The 18,409-nt window shown below is 39.1% G+C and overlaps 1 protein-coding gene across 13 annotated transcripts in view; it reads left to right on the top strand.

Moving 5' to 3' along the window:
• MEIS1 (Meis homeobox 1) overlaps positions 1 to 18,409 on the top strand; it is a 141,421-nt gene that overhangs the window by 32,135 nt on the left and 90,877 nt on the right. For all 13 annotated transcript variants that reach the window (XM_077958653.1, XM_077958656.1, XM_077958651.1 and 10 more), the window contains one exon: positions 777 to 888. In XM_077958653.1, the coding sequence (XP_077814779.1) occupies positions 777 to 888 (112 nt within the window). The remainder of the gene's footprint in view (positions 1 to 776; positions 889 to 18,409) is intronic.

Raw genomic sequence — 18,409 nt, 5'->3', positions numbered from 1 at the left:
TAGCACTAAAAGCTAATTAAAATCTTTTCTGGTAATAAAGGGAGATTTGGGAGAAGTGTCGCCATGATTGTTTTCCTCAAGAATTTAATTTACAGCCAATTTTTCCTATCTAAATGTTACTTTCAAATGCACCCAGTGATAAGAAGCAACATCTGTTTTCCATTCAATAGTACAAGAAGGCTCTGCATGGGGCTGAGTGTACACAGTCCATGTGAATCTATTGTTATTCTCATTCCTTTTTTGTCCCTATGCCTGGTCCATTTGCCATGTACCATCCGGCAAACAGCTGACACATACTAGCTATTATGGACCCAGGCCTAATTGTGAGGTCTTAAAAGCTCTGCCATGTTTGTCTTCTAGGATGAATCAGAGGCCCCTATAAACCACAGTGTTATAGACCACCACTCTCATTTTGCATTTCCAGAGTAGCAGACTGTTGTGCCAGAGGGTTTGTTGATGTTGAAAATAGAGTCAGAATCAGTGGCAGCATTTTGTTTTCCTCTTTGCCTGGAATGTTTTTGTTTTCCTTAGTAATAAAGCATGCAATTACTTACAGAATAACTATTTGTAGATATTATTTTAGCTTGGAAGCAGAAACTGGCAAATTATAAATGTGCCAATGCAGCTCTGAGCTGGAACCATGGTTGAAGGGGGATGGGAAAGGTGGCATGGTTATGTGCTCCAGCCCTCCATGGCTTTGTCATTATACCATGGGATCCTACCAAAAAGGGTTCACAGATGCCTCTTATTTGGGTTTCTGATTTGTGCCCCCACAGCCCTCTTGGAACAGAGATCATGATGACACGGCATCTACTCGTTCAGGAGGAACCCCAGGCCCTTCCAGCGGTGGCCACACGTCACACAGTGGGGACAACAGCAGTGAGCAAGGTAGGGGAGATGTTATTCTCTTTTGCTACTTGTTTCATTTTTAAGGATTGAAAAATCAGAAATGTCTAGTGAGTTACTATGTATACAGTTTTTCCTAGAAGAAGTACCCCCTTTAACTTGAGAATCAGCTCATCTTATTTTATTCTCTGACCCTGTTCTTCTTCTGTGCCATTCCAGCTGCCTAACTGGCCTGTCACCTGGCCAGCTTCATAAAACAGGGTCAGTGAATTGACTGAGGGCAAGATTAGAGAAGTAGCTTAGAAGTTTGAATGTGAATACATAGTATGCCACTCATACCCTGCTATACAAATAAAAAGTATTATTACTACTTGCCCTCAGAGGCTTTTCAAGAGCTCATGAAGAAACACCCACTAGGATTCCAAGTTAACGATGTCTTAGGATGCTTATAAGGCTGTGAGCCCTTTAGTAGCACATGCTTGGCTTCCCTCTTCCCTGGGTTGAAGCCATTTTTTTTCTGGTTTTACTTACCTGAATCTCCTAAGTGCTTGACTTCATTGCAAAGCCAGACTAAATAAAATTTCAGAAGACATGGAAAGATAACAGGTTAATTTGTGTTGTCCTGTGAATGCACATACCTATGTGTATGTGAGTGTCCATGGATTATGCATGTTTGACTACAGATAGTAGGAAATAAAGTTTAAACATCAAGCTAGTCTTCTACCAAAGGGCGAATGAGTATTCAAATGTCTGTACTGCTTTTCTTGAGAGCCCACTGTGTGGATTTTGTGTTCCATTAATGCAATTAAAGTTTGAAAGAGAATTCTTTATCTGAATATAAAAGGGCTGTTTTATTGAAGTTGACTCTGAGCCCACAGTAGGTACATACTTTAAAATCTGGTTTTATGATCATGTTTCACTGGAGTGCTCTTAGACGACAAAGGAATTTTGTTGTCTAACTTAGTTGGGCTCTACCAATTAAAATTGCAAAGTCTACAATGAATCTGGCATGATTAATTTGAAAACAAAAACAGGAAAGTTAATTTTTGTTAGGCACATGTATGCTGTTTGTACCGGGAATAACTTCTACAAATATAATTTTAAACATTTGAGACATTTTATTGTTCAAAGAAAAGTTGCTGACTTCATCACAACTATAAGCCTAGTAAAAACGGAGCCCAGAATAGTAAACTGGTTCGGAGCTGAGGCAGAAACAGGTAACCTCTGACCTCTGACTTTTACTGGAAAATGATATGCAGCATAAATCCAAGGGGCCTTTTTTCTTTCAAGTGTGTGTATATATGTGTTATGGCGTTGCTGTTCAGAGCGCTATAGTTAAGGTGGTGTCAGCACTTTCAATATAAAGCCTTACTTTCATAACTCTATTTACACTATGAGTTTTCGAAAAGGTGTAAATGGAATCTAAATTCTGTTTCCTGTAGCCCAAAATTGCTACATGGGGTCGCAGCCTAGTGTTTGGCTTGTTTCTTTTTCTTTTTTATTTCTTGCTTTTCAAAACTGATATCATCTGAGAATAGGTAGATAGTTCAGCTGCTGCATTGAAGGCTTGCAAACTGCGGAAATGCACTTGAATTTAAAACTGTAATGCATCTGTTTTCTCAAACATTGTATGATGAGAGGATTTTTGGATAGCAAATGCCCATTACCAGTTCTTCCCCTCTGACATGCTGTAGCAAGGAATTAGGAATGTTGTACGCTGCTTCTTCCTTCAACAAGTGTTCTCCAAAGGCCTATTTAATAATTTGATTGTAACTAGGAACTACATGTTATTCACATTACTAACTTTCCACTTAGAATGTTTCTTTCTATAGTTTTTCTTTTTATGTTTTTATATTTGAGTCCAACAGTTGTTTTTAAGGCATTTACACGTAAATTATTTTATTTGAATGATCTCAGCTGAATCATTTAAAAACAATCCTGGCTAGCAGATTAAGTAGGTCTAGCCCCATCTGATAGAGGAGAAAAATAAGGCATGAAGAAGCTGAGTGATTTGTTGAGGTCCCAGTGGAGCGTCAGACCTAAACTTCCAGTTTCCCAATTACTTAAATAAGGTTCTTCTCATCAGACCCTCTTTCCTCATCTCTCTACTAAAAAACTACAGTCAATAACTTCCACTGTCATCAAATAGAAACTTTCTGCGCTGGTTTCCCCTACCCCACCTTTCTGTGCGTGATAACAGAGGCTGCTGGGAGCCCCACCTTCAGTCTTACTTGTCCTTCCTTGTGGGTTTTCTTTGGCGGTGGAATTTATTCCTGATAAATGCAGAATGATGCCTGAAAGTGTTGCTGCAACAACTTATGCACATTTCCATGCCAACCATGACCCTTCTAAACCTTTTTTTCATCCCTGAGACCTGCAGAGCTTGGTCTTTGTGCAGCCTTCGGATTAACTGTGCACAGTGGCTTTTCCATGTTTTCCCTGTTTGCCTTTTCTGGCAGGCATGGATGTGTAAGCTGTGCCAGCATTTGGCCTGTAGTACATGTCCTAAATAGTTATTTACACAGTTTGAGTCCATTTTAGTCAACTGGGTAAATAACAGCCCTCTTCAAAAGATTTATAAATCCATAAATATGTCTTTATACATACCCAATAGACAGAAATAACTCAATCTGTCAAGAACATATCCAAAGAGGTGTTTCCCCCACAGACAGGAGTAATACATATTTTAAAACTTTCTCTGCCATATTATTTGTACTGCATTTCTTTTTTCCTCATTCCTTTTCCATTTTTACCACTTCATTATGGCACCTGTGGTTAAAAAAAAAAAAGAAAGAAAGGAAAGAAAAGATAACAAAAAAGGAATCCCCTAGGCTCCCCTAAGGTACTCTGTTAAATAACCTTATCTGCTGCACAGTGGAGGCATGTAACAGGCGCTCTCTCTCTCTCTCTCTCTCTCTCTCTCTCTCTCTCTCTCTCTCTCTCTATATATATATATATATATATATATATATATGTCTCAATTGAATCCTATTCTTTTGAACTTTCAAAGTAATTGAAATGAAATAAGTTATGTGGGAAATTTTAAATGTTCTAACAGATTTCAAAATACAGTAAGAGTTTCTGGTTAGAGCTCCAGCAATTTGGGGAATTTTGAGTACCTGATAATTTGCTGAATTAGTAGCTGTTGTGATCAGTGAAAGAGTTTTTTAGTACACATTTTTACCTAAACATTAAAAAAAGAAATACAAAATCCATGGCTGGGAGCAGTGGCTCACGCCTGTAATCCCAGCAATTTAGGAAGCCGAAGTGGGGGGAGTCACAAAGTCAGGAGTTCAAGACCAGCCTGGCCCACATGGTGAAATCCCGTCTCTACTAAAAATACAAAAGTTAGCCAGGCGTGGTGGCGGGCGCCTGTAATCCCAACTACTCGGGAGGCTGAGGCAGGAGAATCGTTTGAACCCAGGAGGTGGAGTTTGCAGTGAACTGAGATCGTGCCATAGCACTCCAGCCTGGGTGACAGAGCAAGACTCCATCTAGGAAAAGAAAAATATAAAATCCAATCATGGGCATTCTAAAGAGAATGTACATAAGATATGTAATTAAGAGAATACCAAGGTACTGTTATTCAGGGGTTTAATGTTTATTGATGATTTGCACAATATATCTTTCCCTCAATTCAAATTATTCATCATGATGACTCTTTTTATGATATCTACTTCCATTCAATATTAATACTTGTAGTCCCTTGCAGGAGATTGATTCTTTAATAGTAAAGTCCTTTTCAATTGGCATTTAAGAGGGAGGGCCTCACATCTGTGTTTCGTTGGGGACTCTGTTGCTGTTGCTACAACATTGATTTTGTTTACTCCATAACTTCCTCAAAGTACTTCCAAAGATACCAGATTGAATCCTTATTTTATCCCTGGCAATTATTTGCTTTATTTTCGCATTTCACAGGAGAAAGAAGTAATAGCTCAGAAATATTGAAGAGTAACTGTCAAAGTCAGCTTCGGGATCTTGGGTCTCTTGGCTTTGTAACTGCCTTAGGATGGGGTGTCTGTTTCCAGGGCTGCCAAGTAGTGTCTCATAGGTACGGGAGGTACACGATGGCAGATACATGTGGCTTTCATGTGTCTTTTGCATCCTACTGTGCATGGCTGCCCGCCTGACCATAATCAGAGCCTTCTCTAGGAACTGTGTGTTTTGGAATGGGAGAACTTCAAGCAAATCGGGTGCCTCTTCCCCTAGATTTTTGCTGTTTCCCCAGAGGCCTGCCGCAGCCACTCTATGCCTCTCAAGCAGCTCCAACTACAATTGACCACATTTTCGAGTTTGGACAGGTCTCTGTTTTTGCTTTAAAGTTAAGAGAGCTAAATAAATGATGGTAAAACGATAATAAAATAGAACACGAAGGGCTGTCAGTCAGTGTAGGTATTTCCATCCCCTCACTTTTCGAGTGAGGTCACAGAGGCTCAGAGCGATAAGGAGACTTGTCCAAGGCCACACACTGGCTGGTGCTCGAGTCGGGACTTGAACCCATGCAGTCTGACTCTAGAGCCCAAGTTCCTAACTATGATGTCCTATTTGATACACTGCTTTACTGGAGAAACAGATCATTTGACAGACATTCTTTCTGTTACCAATTTGACAACTCTTTCCCCAGTTGTCTGTACTGAACCTGGCGCCGTGCTCCCTAGTGGTGACCTAGCTATGAATAAGACAGAATCGCCTTAGACTCAGAGGGGTAATGTTCTGTTGGGGAAGGAGAACCTAGTTTTGCATGCTAAGTAGAATGATGAATGAAGTATTTACAAAGGGAGCATGGTGACTGATATGATTCATTGGTATTATGTATTAAGAGCCTATATCATTTCACTCATTCAAAGACTTAGTGAATTAAGAATAGAAGCATGGGAACAAGTAAAGATATTGCTCTTGCAGAACATTTTCCACTTCAAACTCATCATATTTGCCTCTTTTGTGAGGATAAAGAAAAAGTATTATTTCTACATGGAAATTTGATGGAAAACATTTCAACCCTAAAGGTTTTCAATGATTGCTGGAATCTCAAAAACCCACTTATGAACTTCTCCTTTAGGAGGCAGGACTCAGAATAACAATAGTACCACTTTAAAAAAAAAAGGCAAAACCAGCATACCAGGATGTTTCTTTAAAGAAGAATAATTGCAAAGCACTGCATTTCTCTATCATAATGTATCAGTAGTTGCAGTGCCTCCCACTGCCCCATCCCCCTCTACACCAGCTTTTGTGTGAGTCCAGGCAACCTATAGGCAGAAGGCAATTCCATTTATTATTGAGGGGAATCTCAAGGCAGTTGTTCCAGACCTGTGAAGCCAGCAGGCAGAGCAGCCTGAGAGGGGACGGGGAGCACCGGGCGAGGGAGGTGGGGAAGGGCCACATTATGTTCCAGATGACTGAGCAACGATTTATATACCACTCGCCTTTTTTACATGAAGAAGAAAAGTAATAACAGCCCGAACCCAGGCATTTGAAACAGTCAGCTGTCCGATGAATAATGGGATAGGTGGGAAGGAGCGCTCTGATTGGATGTCTTAATGAGCACATTTCGCACAGAGTTTGGGCTGCAGTTCCCCTTGACCTTTGCCCTTTATTGACCAAACTGACACTTCATTTTTCACATACTTCCAATTATAGCTCGGCTTAAGTGTTGCCCTCCCTCCTTTATTTCTTTCCTATGGACAACTTGAGAGTGGTTGAGGCCACAGAAGATATTTTAATTTGAAAAACTACCGTAGCAACTCAGGTTCAGGATGTAATCTGAAACTGCTGTCACTTTGCAGCTTTTCAGCTGAAAACACAAAGTTAATACTGCTTGTTTTGAGAGAATTTTCTTTAAAAAAAAAATCCAATGTATTTTACAAACAAAATGATAACTTAAGAAACTTGAAACTGAAGGAAAATGGTTACAAATGGTAATTTTTATTTTTTTGTTGATTCATTTGCCTGTTGGTCACAGTGACTTGAATGATCTTTATTTGTTCACACTTGCTTCTTAAGCCTGTACCTCTCCAGGGACTTCTTGTATTTCAATGGCACTGTAATGATTTTGACTAATACACTTTTGAGAGGAGAGAAAAGTGAAATATAATTGTGACCACAGGCCTTAGAGCATCGCAGCCCTGTGTGTTCCTTTGGTTATATTTAATGTTGACCTGCAAATTAAAGTGTGGCCTTTGCATGCAGTGGCAGGCAGAATAGGAAAATGATTTCCTGGTGGGAAAAGTCAGGTGTAAAAAAGAAAGGGGAAGTTATTATGCTCCACAAATGCCTGTTATCAAAAAGTCTATATTATTAACTTATCAAACATGTTGAATGAGATGTAGAGACAGAGAACTATTTTCCCAAGAACACCCTGTAATATACTCACCTTTCCTTTTATTGACTCATCAAATGTGAGTAACAGTGTTCTGTTTTCCACCTGCTTGACTTCTAGCATCATGAAAGCAGGCCATCTTAAAGAAAACTAACTTCATCATCTAGAAGTAGTAACTATATTTCGGGGCACGAACTTGGCCATAAGCACTTTCATAGAAAGTGCCTCTTCTCATTATTAGGCAGCATCAGCAGTAAACTTCAGGTCACTGTTTTTCGTCTTAAACAACCAAAAAGTGCATCTGAAATTATTTACAGCCGAGCAGAGATATTCTTCGAATTCAGAAGTATTTATCTGAAAGTGGATGAAGTGTTATCTACTTTATTATGTAGCCCTCTAGCGTATCTGTGACATATTTTTACTATAATATGGTAATAAAAGAATATGTAAAAGACAAAGGTTCTGTCTTTTTCTGTAAGGTGACCTCTGTTACCAAGTAACTGCTTTACTTATGAGCTTATTAAAAACTCAAAAAATGAGCTTTTCATACTTCACAGGCATTGATGTGAAAATGAGCTGTCCTGTGAGTAGTTTTCTTGATCATTTTTAGAACAATTGATTAGCCAAAGAGCTCCTGTCATTAGTTGACATTGACTGATAGCAATTTGTCACAAGCTCTGAAGGTCAGCTAGACAGTTGGAGTTTCAGCTTGTCTTTGACTGACCTTTACTGATTCCATCCTCATGTGATTGGGTTTGAATAGTTCTGACCCTCAATTGGAAAAGACAGGGCATTAGTCAACAGAGTCATTTCTTATATTTTCTGTTGATTGCTCGTTTTTATTTATGTGTGAACTCATGGTCTGGATTTCTTATCAAATTTTGAACTCTTGTTTTTGAAATTTAAAAGGTGTGATATTTATTGTGTGACCTGTAAGTCACAATTCTGTTTTCCCTTTGGTTTGCACACTTGATTTGTGATGTCACTGACATCTGTCTACTGGCCAGATACTGTGCAGATACTGGAGTTTGGTTGCAAGTGATGGATTAAAATTTTGTTGTTGCTGTCATTTTTTAAGAAATATCAACTCTGGTGTGACTTGTAGCACATCTAAAATTATACACCAGTTAAAATTATACACATCTAAAATTATACACCAGTTCTTTTATTTTCCTAGAATTCACTACTTTTGTCTCCCAAGACTCATGCAATATTTTAAAATAAGAAATAAGTGGTAAAAAAGTATATGAATAATGATGTTATATCAATTCATCATTTAGCTCTGCAGCCAGAGGCATGAAAACTTTGTAAAAAGTATCTTCTTTTCAGTTTCACTCAGTTGGCTGTAAATTAGAGAAAGCTCCCCTAGCTAGAAGGGTATTCGCTTTTCAGTGAGAGTGGAATATCTTTTCTATTTTCATGGACCTGGAAGTTAATTGTTCATAATACTCAGTTCTTTCTTTTCAAAACTGTAAAGTATTTTCCAAAAATACATCACATATAGAGAAATATGTTCCACATCATATTAATACCATGCATTGTATTGTTTTATGTTAATGATAAAAATGGAGATATTAGCTTTAAAAATCCAGGTCTTATTCTGTAATTATTTAATTCAGTTTTTATGTAGGGCCTTTTCATTCTCTTATCCTTTCTCACTTTCCCTTCTTCTCTTGAGTCTGCATTGGGTTTTAAATTATAAGCAATAACTTGTTTTTCAGGTCAGATCTCCCAGGCATTCCAGGGCCACCACACAGCCTGGCACAGCTTAAACATGTGTTTCAGTTTCTACTCAAGGAAATAAATGAGGAGAGAATTCACTGTTTCAGGTGGTAGATTCTTCACATGGTGTCATTCTTGGCAAGGCAGAAGTGAGGAAGTTAATTTTAGGGAAGCATTCATTTAACATAGCCCAAGGAGATAAAAAGAGTTTAGAATTATAATCTCTCCTGCGGATGAGCCAAAATATTGTCATGAGTTGTGTTTAAGCGGGGGATGGGAATGTAAATTTATACATTCTGGTCAAGTCATCAAAAATAGATTAAGCACTTACTGTGTGCCAGGTACTCTGTGTAAGCTATAAAAATGAGTAGGTCATAGTATTTGCCCTTAGGAAGTTCCTGTGTGCTACCAAGAACATCAAGCATATCGAAGTAAAATATTTGCTAAATACTGGATATTCTTAGGGAGCCGTGAGTGTATTTATTTCACAACATGCCAGTGACCCAGATAGGGTGAACTCCGCGGTCAGGCCTGCTGGATGGCACACAGCATGGTGGGTCTTAGGTTTAAATTGCAGAGGGACAGATCCACCTTGGTAATGTAGACGTTCAACATCTATGGGGCCCTGTTAGGTAGACTTGGCTCCAGAGCCCACTCTTGGAAACTTGGTCCAGTCCTTCCACACTGCCATGAGCCAACCAGTGCCTCTGCTGCCTGAACCATTGGAGCCATCATTGCTTTTACCGCCATTAGTCACCTGGCTGCTGACTCAGCTTGATCTTCTTCAAGGGAATCTTGACATTTTGAGGAGGACAGTACTCCTTTGGCAGTCTGGTGAAGCCAATGGATACCTTATCAGAGTAATATATTTATTAATGTATAAAATAAAACCCATAGGACTACAAGGGCAATGAATTGTATTAAAATTCAATTATCTAAATATTTTTTAAAGCCAAGTTGTAAAATAGTAATATAAGGCCAGGTGCAGTGGCTCATGCCTGTAATCCCAGCACTTTGGGAGGCCGAGGTGGGCGGATCACCTGCGGTCAGGAATTCAAAACCAGCCTGACCAACATTGAGAAACCCCATCTCTACTAAAAATACAAAATTAACCGGGTGGAGCGGCACGTGCCTGTAATCCCAGCTACTCGGGAGGCTGAGGCAGAATTGCTTGAACCTGGGAGGCAGAGGTTGCGGTGAGCTGAGATTGTGCCATTGCACTCCAGCCTGGGCAACAAGAGTGAGACTCCATCTCAAAAAAAAAAAAAAAAAAAATATATATATATATATATACACACATACTCTGTTAATAGGCTTAAATAACAAGATCTAGTAGTAATTCTGTTATCTGCTGAATTTTTGAAGTAGTGATAAATGTAAATCATGTTTTAAGATATTTGTAACAACTGTATTGTGATATGCACATATGATTTCCATTGGGGACAAAGTTACAGGTCCTGCTAATAGTTCTGTGGTTGGTTTGTTACTTACATACATGCATGAAGGAAATGCTAATTCTAATTGAAGTTATTGATAATAAAAATGTAATTTTTCCCCTTCTTAAGTATATATATCCCCTGAATTCTAACCATGGATCTCCCTTGAGGGGGTGTCTCTATAGCCCAGGTTAACAACTTCTAAACTTAAGTGTCAGAAGTTAAGTGGGTTTGGGGATGTATAGACATCCCTTGGTATCCCCCAGGGATTGGTTCCAGGACCCTCTCCCTCCAACCCCCAGATACCAAAATCTTCAGATGCTCAATTCCCTGCTATTAAATGGCATAGTATTTGCATGTAACCTATGCACATCCACCCATATACTTTAAATAATATCTCAATTACTTATAATACCTATTACAAGGTAAATGCTTTGCAAATAGTTGTTATGCTGTATTGTTTAGAAAATAATGACAAGAAAAACAGTCTGTATATGTTCAGTACATATACAATCATCTTTTTTTTTTCAAATATCTTCCATCCTCAGTTGGTTGAATATGTGGATGTATAACACATGTGTATGGAGGTCTTGACCTTAAATCATGCCATCCACCTAATCACCTATTCTCCCTACTCCTACGCTTGGACACCACCCTTTGCCCCACAGTGGGCATCTAACAGAAGATGGGTGGAGACCAGCAGCAGAATCTGAGGGATGATAGGGTTGAAGTGAGGATGAATTCTGAGACAGGACCCTGTAGCAAGGGTAACTATGCTACCCTGGGAGGATGCTTTTATGTCCTATGCCCTTCTCAGTAGCAGCCATGATTCTACCCCTGCTGAATTGTGATATTTAGCTCTACCCCAAAAGTTATTTCTCTTTCTCATGGGTGATAGCACTAATTAAGAATAGTAGTAGTAGAGGCTTTGGCTGTTGGCCTAACAAAAACTAACCCAAACAGTAAATTTATGCCAAGCATTTTCGTTAGGGGGGAAAAAAAAAAAAGTAGGCATTGTCTATCTCTTGTATTGATTAGTCCCAGAAATGTAGTTGGTAAAGTTGGGTTTTGCTCAAGTGTCTGGCTTTGTGGATTAGCTCTGTCTTTCAGATAGTTTTCCATAATTACTTAACCTAAAAGCATTCTATTTGATTAGTACAATTAGTTTGGTTTTCTCCCACTTACTAATATCAATTCATATGCATTCCCTCCTAACATTGCTCACTTTATTTTATAACAAAGAATGAAGACAGCAGAACTTCCTGTTGCTTATTTCCATATTAGAAGAAAAGGAAAATATGACCTTACATAGCAAAGCTTACATTTTAAAAAATTGTATATTTTTAAGAAAAAGGGAATTAAAGAGTGAATGCAGAAAATATTGAATTTGCCAATGGGCTTGTTGCTTGGTTATTAGCACTTACTGTTGTAGTTTGACTCTTTCCTTGAGTGCCCCTACTACCTATGACAGCCAGGACAGGTAGCACCTTGACACCCCTTTTATACTTTAATACCTTGGGAGAAAAGGATATGTTGATTTTAAAATGCATATATATACACATATACATATAAATATATGGATACAAATATAAGTATATACATCTATTATTTATTTTATAAATACACGTATTTATATAGTTATTTGTATTTATATGTTTATTTATAAATATCTATATATTTATTTATAAACAACATATTTATATATTATATATACTTATCTGTGCATAAATATAAATATGTATATTTGTATATATATTCTCCCTCTCATTCTAAGAAAGGATTTAAGGAAATTAACAAAAGTTTATAGTATACAATAGGATAAAAAATATGTAGATGAACAAATTAGAATGGAAAGCAAAATAAACAAAAAGCCAAGAAATAAGGGTAGTACCGAGCAATATAAATTATAAGATCATGTACAATTACTAGAAATAGGTATTAATTTGGCCCTGAGCTTCCTAGCAGCTAAAACAAAGACTGAAGTATAATTAATTATAAGATTTACAATATCCATGGAAGTTGCTCTGAAGAATCGATTTGACCGGCATTAAGATCTGAAAGAAATTCTTCTCCTGTCCTCACACAGGGAGTCCAGAGAGGTGGCACAGGTTGGCATCCTTGACAGCATCTGTAAGACTCCTCTCATGTTCCCCAGTTCCTAGCACAATGCTGCAGTTGTAAGAATTGCTGATACATATTTGATTGATTGGACTAGGTATCTGTAATCATATTCATCCTTTTCTTCCTTTACCTCATTGCAATCTAACCTAGTCTTGATTTCCACGGTTGAAATGAATGATAGCCTATTTTGATGTGAGCCAAGGCGTTGAGTTTTGGTAATGCCATGAGGCCTTTCTTCACTTGTCTGTCTCCTTCTTCTGACCACTCTGGTGGGTCCGCTTCATTCTCCAGTCTTTTCTTCCTCCATCTGAAGCCAGGAATGAGGGTGAGGATGCTGTTGTTGTGCTGGTTATTATTATCCCTGGGAACAGGGTTAATGGAGCCAGAGAGATTCAGGTAAGCAATGGTTAGAATGGAGATGCTGAGAGGCTGAGCTGGGATGCCAGAATGGAAGGTTCAGATGCTGCAGTCCTTAAAAATGAAAGTTCTGAGGGAATATGACTTCAGCCTATAAAGTTGGAGGGGGCTGAGTGTTATGAATATTTGGCTTACCTCATCCTAGCACCAAAACCATCCCCTCAGGTAAAAGGAATACATTTACTGCAAATGAAAGTATTGCTTAATGTACATTTTAAGCATATGAGAGGAACACTCCCAAAGATAGAAGTGAAAGGGAAATATTCCCATTTATTAATTGAATGAGTATTAATTAAATGTCCACTGCATACCAGTCCTGTGCTAGATGTGGGAATTCAGAGTGAAAGAAGTCATTTCCGGAATTAAGAAACTGACAGTCTGGTAGAGGAACAGACAGTTGAATATATCATAGGTTAAGTCTCCCTAGTGAGCAGGTTCTGAGTAATTTGGAAGTAGAGGAATGGCACCTAACAAACTGGCACAGGGGCAGCACCTGCCTGGCATCAGACTAGAGACTTCTCTCTAGTCTTTCCATGGTGGCCATTTTTAATGGATCACAGCACCCTTGTCATTGGGCCTGAAAGGAGAGCAGATGCAGGTCCTTCTCCACACAACACTCCAGCAACCACTACCTCACCCCCCGGAGTTAGCCCTAGAAGAAACTGATTTTCTATTTTTGATCTCCCACTCAGTCTCCTAAGAGAGTGAGTCTATGATGGAAACTTGGGAGAGATGGAGAAGAGGGGCATGTGAGGAAAAAAAAAATAGCTTGTGTAAAGGTAGGAAGGAGAGAGAGCGTGCCACTTTGGGGACTTTGTGTGTGCCTCAGCATGAGCAGAGAGTGCATGTGAGAGAGAAAGAGTCTGAGGTGAGGCCCAAGAGGTAGCAGGGGCCAGACCACAAAGGGTCATATTTGTCATCTTAAGGCCATATCTGTCGTTGTGGCATTGGTTTAGCAGGCAGTAGGGAGTCATTGGAAATGTGAGGGTTGTGGCGTGGTCGGATGTGAGTGAAGGAGGAATCGGAGCAGGGGGAGGTTGAAGTCAGCATGATAGTTATTCAGAAATGTTGCAGAACTTTACTAAGGCAGAGGGAGGAGGCTAGAGAGCAGAGCTTTGAGGAGGAAGACTGGACTGGACAGAGAGACTGAGTGGACGCAGAGGGCAGTGGAGTGCAAAGGCTCTGGGATGACGCCAAGGTATCGGAAGACTGACTACACAGACTACAGATCCCATCGGCACGCTCTTTGTCTTCTTCTGAATGTAGCTTTGCCACTCTAGATGGGAGAAAATGCAGCTGGTCATTGATGGCTGTGGCTTTTCTCCTACACCCTTGCTGGGCAGAAGTGATGCTTTTCCCACCCCTTCCTGAGGATGGCTTGCAGAAATCCCACGAATTCTCTCTGCTGCACTGCTTTCCCTCAAAGAAGGCTCCGGCTCCATGGAGACCAGGGGCTGGGTGGAAAGGAAGAGGCCAGCCAAGCTGTCATGGGAATTTGGTGACTCATTTCATCAGTTTACTGCTCTGAAAGTGAGGTGACTTCCCCCTTTGCTTGACAACTGATTGATGAACATTTCCTGAGTGTTTGCAGAATAGATGTTTTGCTTCATGGGCCTTCGTGTTTATGCACTCCCAGTGGATTCTAATCCTGGTGTGCTTCAGCCTTTCCCACTTCTCAGTTGCTAATTTTTATTTTTATGTAGAGTCTTTAGATTAACGGCCCAAGACTTAATAGAATGCAGGATTAGAAACAGTATACTCTTATGCCTGCTGATACAACTCTGGTTACATTGACTTTTTGCCAGAATGTTAAAGAATGAAGGATACCTTTTTACACTGGAGCAGTGTTTATTTGGCTAAAAACACTATCACCTGATACTTAGTGTGTCTACATTGACTTTGAAAGCTGTCTTTCAAAGTAGCGTACTTCATTTTGTGCATCCAGAATTTCTCGTTTTGTTTTTAGTTTTTACTTTCTTCCCCAAGATGTGGGTTTATGTGTTTTTAGAAGAATTAGCTTTCCTTTGTTTCCAGATTTCCTGATGCTCTTGATAGTAAAGGAATCAGCTTTGGACAACGTTAATTGCTCCACTAAATGATGGAATGTTAATAAAAGTTACATAGCGAGAAGCGGAAGCATTGCTTTTAGGCCCCAAGAATCAACTTTAGGTTCATTTTCCGTAACTGAAATGGAAGCAATAGGTTTGCATTATGTGGATCAGAGTCATCATCTTAGACACTAGCCATAGTCCCTAGATTTAATTTTCATATTTTAAATGGAGGCTGTAGGTTTAACGTGTCTTACTTTACAGCTGGAACAGATTCTATTTTTAATCCGTAAGTTGCATATGGCATGGAGCCATGTGCCGCCCGGATCCAAATGCATAACTCCTGTTGATATCAGTGAGCTTCATGATGAATTGGAAAGAACTATGTGGTCTTTATTCCAAACATCTATCTGACTTTTTAGGATTAAATGCTGAATAAATTCTAGCACTTTTCAAGTTAAAATGGAGTGTTTTTGAATGTAGCAACCATGCTGGCTTAAAGGAATAATGCAACAATTCCAAATAGACACACACACACATAACCGTAGAATTGGTTTTCAGGCAGAGAGAGGCAACTGGGCTCAGGAATCTGGCTGGCATAGTAGAGGACATGGCTGTATTGAGCTATACAAAATTGCCTTTAAATAGAAAAGATAAGAGGAGAAAGCCTTTTCTTTGGATGGTACTCTGCTCATCAGGGTACACATTATTGTTGGTGAGTAATTCTAGCAAGAGCCCTCTTGTACTTCCTCATTCTTATGACCCCAATGGTGGGAATTGTCTGGCAATATTCATTCAGAACTGACAGATGTTTGCATCTATAAATAAATGTACTCAAATCATAATTGTTATAACAAGATTGTTTGATTACCTGGCAATGGCCTTGTGCTGAGATAGCTTTTGGATCACCTGTTCTTTGGGAACATTTGACAGACCTCATGTTTATTACCCAATTGAATGTCAGTAGCAATTGCAGCTAAAGAAAAAACAAAAATGCAAGTACTTGTTGACCTTGACTTTTTTCCACAAGAGATTGAACTTGATGGCTCTATTGCAGTTGAGCTGATAAGGGTTATAAACAGTAGTTTAAGGAAAATGTTTTATTCCCAGAGGAAAACACCCTATTTGCTGTGGGAAATGGCAATAGACATATATGCCCTTTGCCAGATTTTCTTAATGTACCTTTATTTGGGCTGTGGGAAAAGAACATGCTGGAAAAGCTTTTTATGGCTTTAATGTACATTTGCATAGATTGTTATAATTTGTGAATGGTGTAGTTAGTAGATTGAATACAATTTAAAAGAAGCCAATGATGTTTCTATGATTTATGATAATATGATTTTTTTGAAACTGTCATGTTAATATAAGATTGTGTTTCAGAGATGAAGATCTTATAAAAATGCAATAGACTTATGGTGCCAAAATGCTCTTTTCGATTTTAATTAAAAACATAAAAGTGTCATTGGTTAATATGATCTCACTAGGAGCAAAGAGAGAAAATTGATCCAGTGAATATTTACATGGACATTCCAGAAATGCACTGGGGGATGAGAATCAGCACTTTTCTTTAGGCACAAAGTCTTAAGCTCCAGATTTGAATCAAGAAACCCTGGGCCATGAAGGATTCCCCATTTATTGGTGAGACAGTAAGGCTCGGTAACCTGCCCTATTTGCCCTTTAAAATCCCACTGCATTTTCCTTCGGAGGAGAGGTGCTTTGGCTCAATGCCACTGGCTTCAACTTTTACTCTTAAAATGTTGTTTTGATGCATAGTGTAGTGATGGCTGAATTGATTTCTGTGCATAAACGGTGGCCTAGATTCTTGCCCTGTGGAAATCCATGGAATTAAGAACTCTAGGTTCCTGGAGTGATAAGAGGTAAGCAAATGATTAGATATGCATGCAGGGAAAAAATCTAAATGCTCATAGAATAGAAATAAGGGTCTATATAATTTGCAAGTTTAATGTAAATGCAAGCCACTAATACAACTAATAATTTAATGCTAATATGTGAGGATAAGTAAATGTTATTCTAATTATTTCCTATTTGGTGTGTTCTCAAAGAGTTCTGAGCAAAAAAAATGTACTGCATTGAAATATTTCCCTGGCTACTCAGGATGAAAATATGGTCTACTAATAGCTGTGGCCATAATGAAACCTCTGGGATACTAGTGACTGAAATTTCTCTCTAGATAGAAGTTGGGGACAATTTGAGATGGCAGAATTTAAGCCAGAGTTTCTTTCAAGGAGATTTAGCACACTGGGATATTATGTGATTTATCCAATGAAGGTACAGGCTGAGATCTAGCTCAATATACCCTTTTAAGTAGTCACTAGAATTATTTAATAATGCAGAATATAGTTTTGGTTAAAAGATTTGATCTTTTTGTCTGTTTTTCAAAGTACAGATTTCCTCCTGAAGATAGACAAGTTTTGGGTACATTTTGGTGAGAACAGACCCTTTGAATGAAATTTTAAACCATAGGAAAGTCATAGCATGTATAATCAATAGGGAATTTCTTGCTGTCTAAGAAAACAATGGGAAAGAAGAATTCCACTCTCTCCAGTCTTCTTTGCTGAGTCTCATTTCTTGTGCATTTCTTTGGAGAATAACTGCTTGCTAACTTCTACTTTCCTATGAAACTTTTTTGAAGAATGGTGGAAATCTTTGCAATGACAGATGCCATTGCAGATTATTATGATGTCCATTACTTGGAGAATGGAATTAGGAAGAGTTTATTTCTGACATGGCACATACCCTTCCCTGCAACAGAAAGACTGGAGCCTAGAATCTCTGTTAAAAAAAACACATCCTCAGGATTTCTGGTGATTCTCTGGTTGATGTGTTAGAAATGAGCAGAGAGGCAAGTCTGCTGTCTCCGGCATCCTGATCCCCTGCAGCAGGAGGGCACCCAGGACATGCAAGCTCAGGTTCCTTTTGGCTGCATGAGCAGGGAAAGTGGAAGGCAGGGTATCCTACATTCTTCCTAGTACTCACTGAAGGATGTGGCAAGGGCATGAATTATTTGTGGCTGGCTCTCTATTCTGGTACTAGGAAAGACTTCTGTGTTTATCTGCATCTTTCTGAACCCCCGTTGCTATGTAGCCAGCTCCCAGGCCACTTTGTGGGAAAGCTTTCTTTATGATGGATGACGTGGCATTTCTTGTCACTTCCTCAAATTCCTTCCTGCTGCCTATCAGCATTGCTCTGGACTTATCTGGGTTGAGCTTCAGCCAGCTAAAGCTAATCCAGGTTCCTATTTCAGAGGAGCAAAATTACAGCAATGACGCTGCCATTCTTTTTGGCTTGTGACCTAAGATGCTGGGGAGAAGGAGCAAAAAGAGGAGGGTTGCAAGAGTTGGGGCCCATTGGCTTGATTTTCAATCCTGCTCAACTTTCAACATCTCTTTATTCTCATCAGTCTTGCCTCTCCATAAGGCTGAGAGTATTATTTATTTTCATGTGCAGTTGGCTGTAACTTTTCCAACTCTAACTTGAAGTGG

This window comes from Macaca mulatta, chromosome 13, assembly GCF_049350105.2.
Source record: "Macaca mulatta isolate MMU2019108-1 chromosome 13, T2T-MMU8v2.0, whole genome shotgun sequence".
NCBI classification, from domain to species: Eukaryota; Metazoa; Chordata; class Mammalia; order Primates; family Cercopithecidae; genus Macaca; species Macaca mulatta.
The sequence above is the reverse complement of the archived record's forward strand: the minus strand, read 5'-3'. Positions and strand labels throughout refer to the sequence as shown.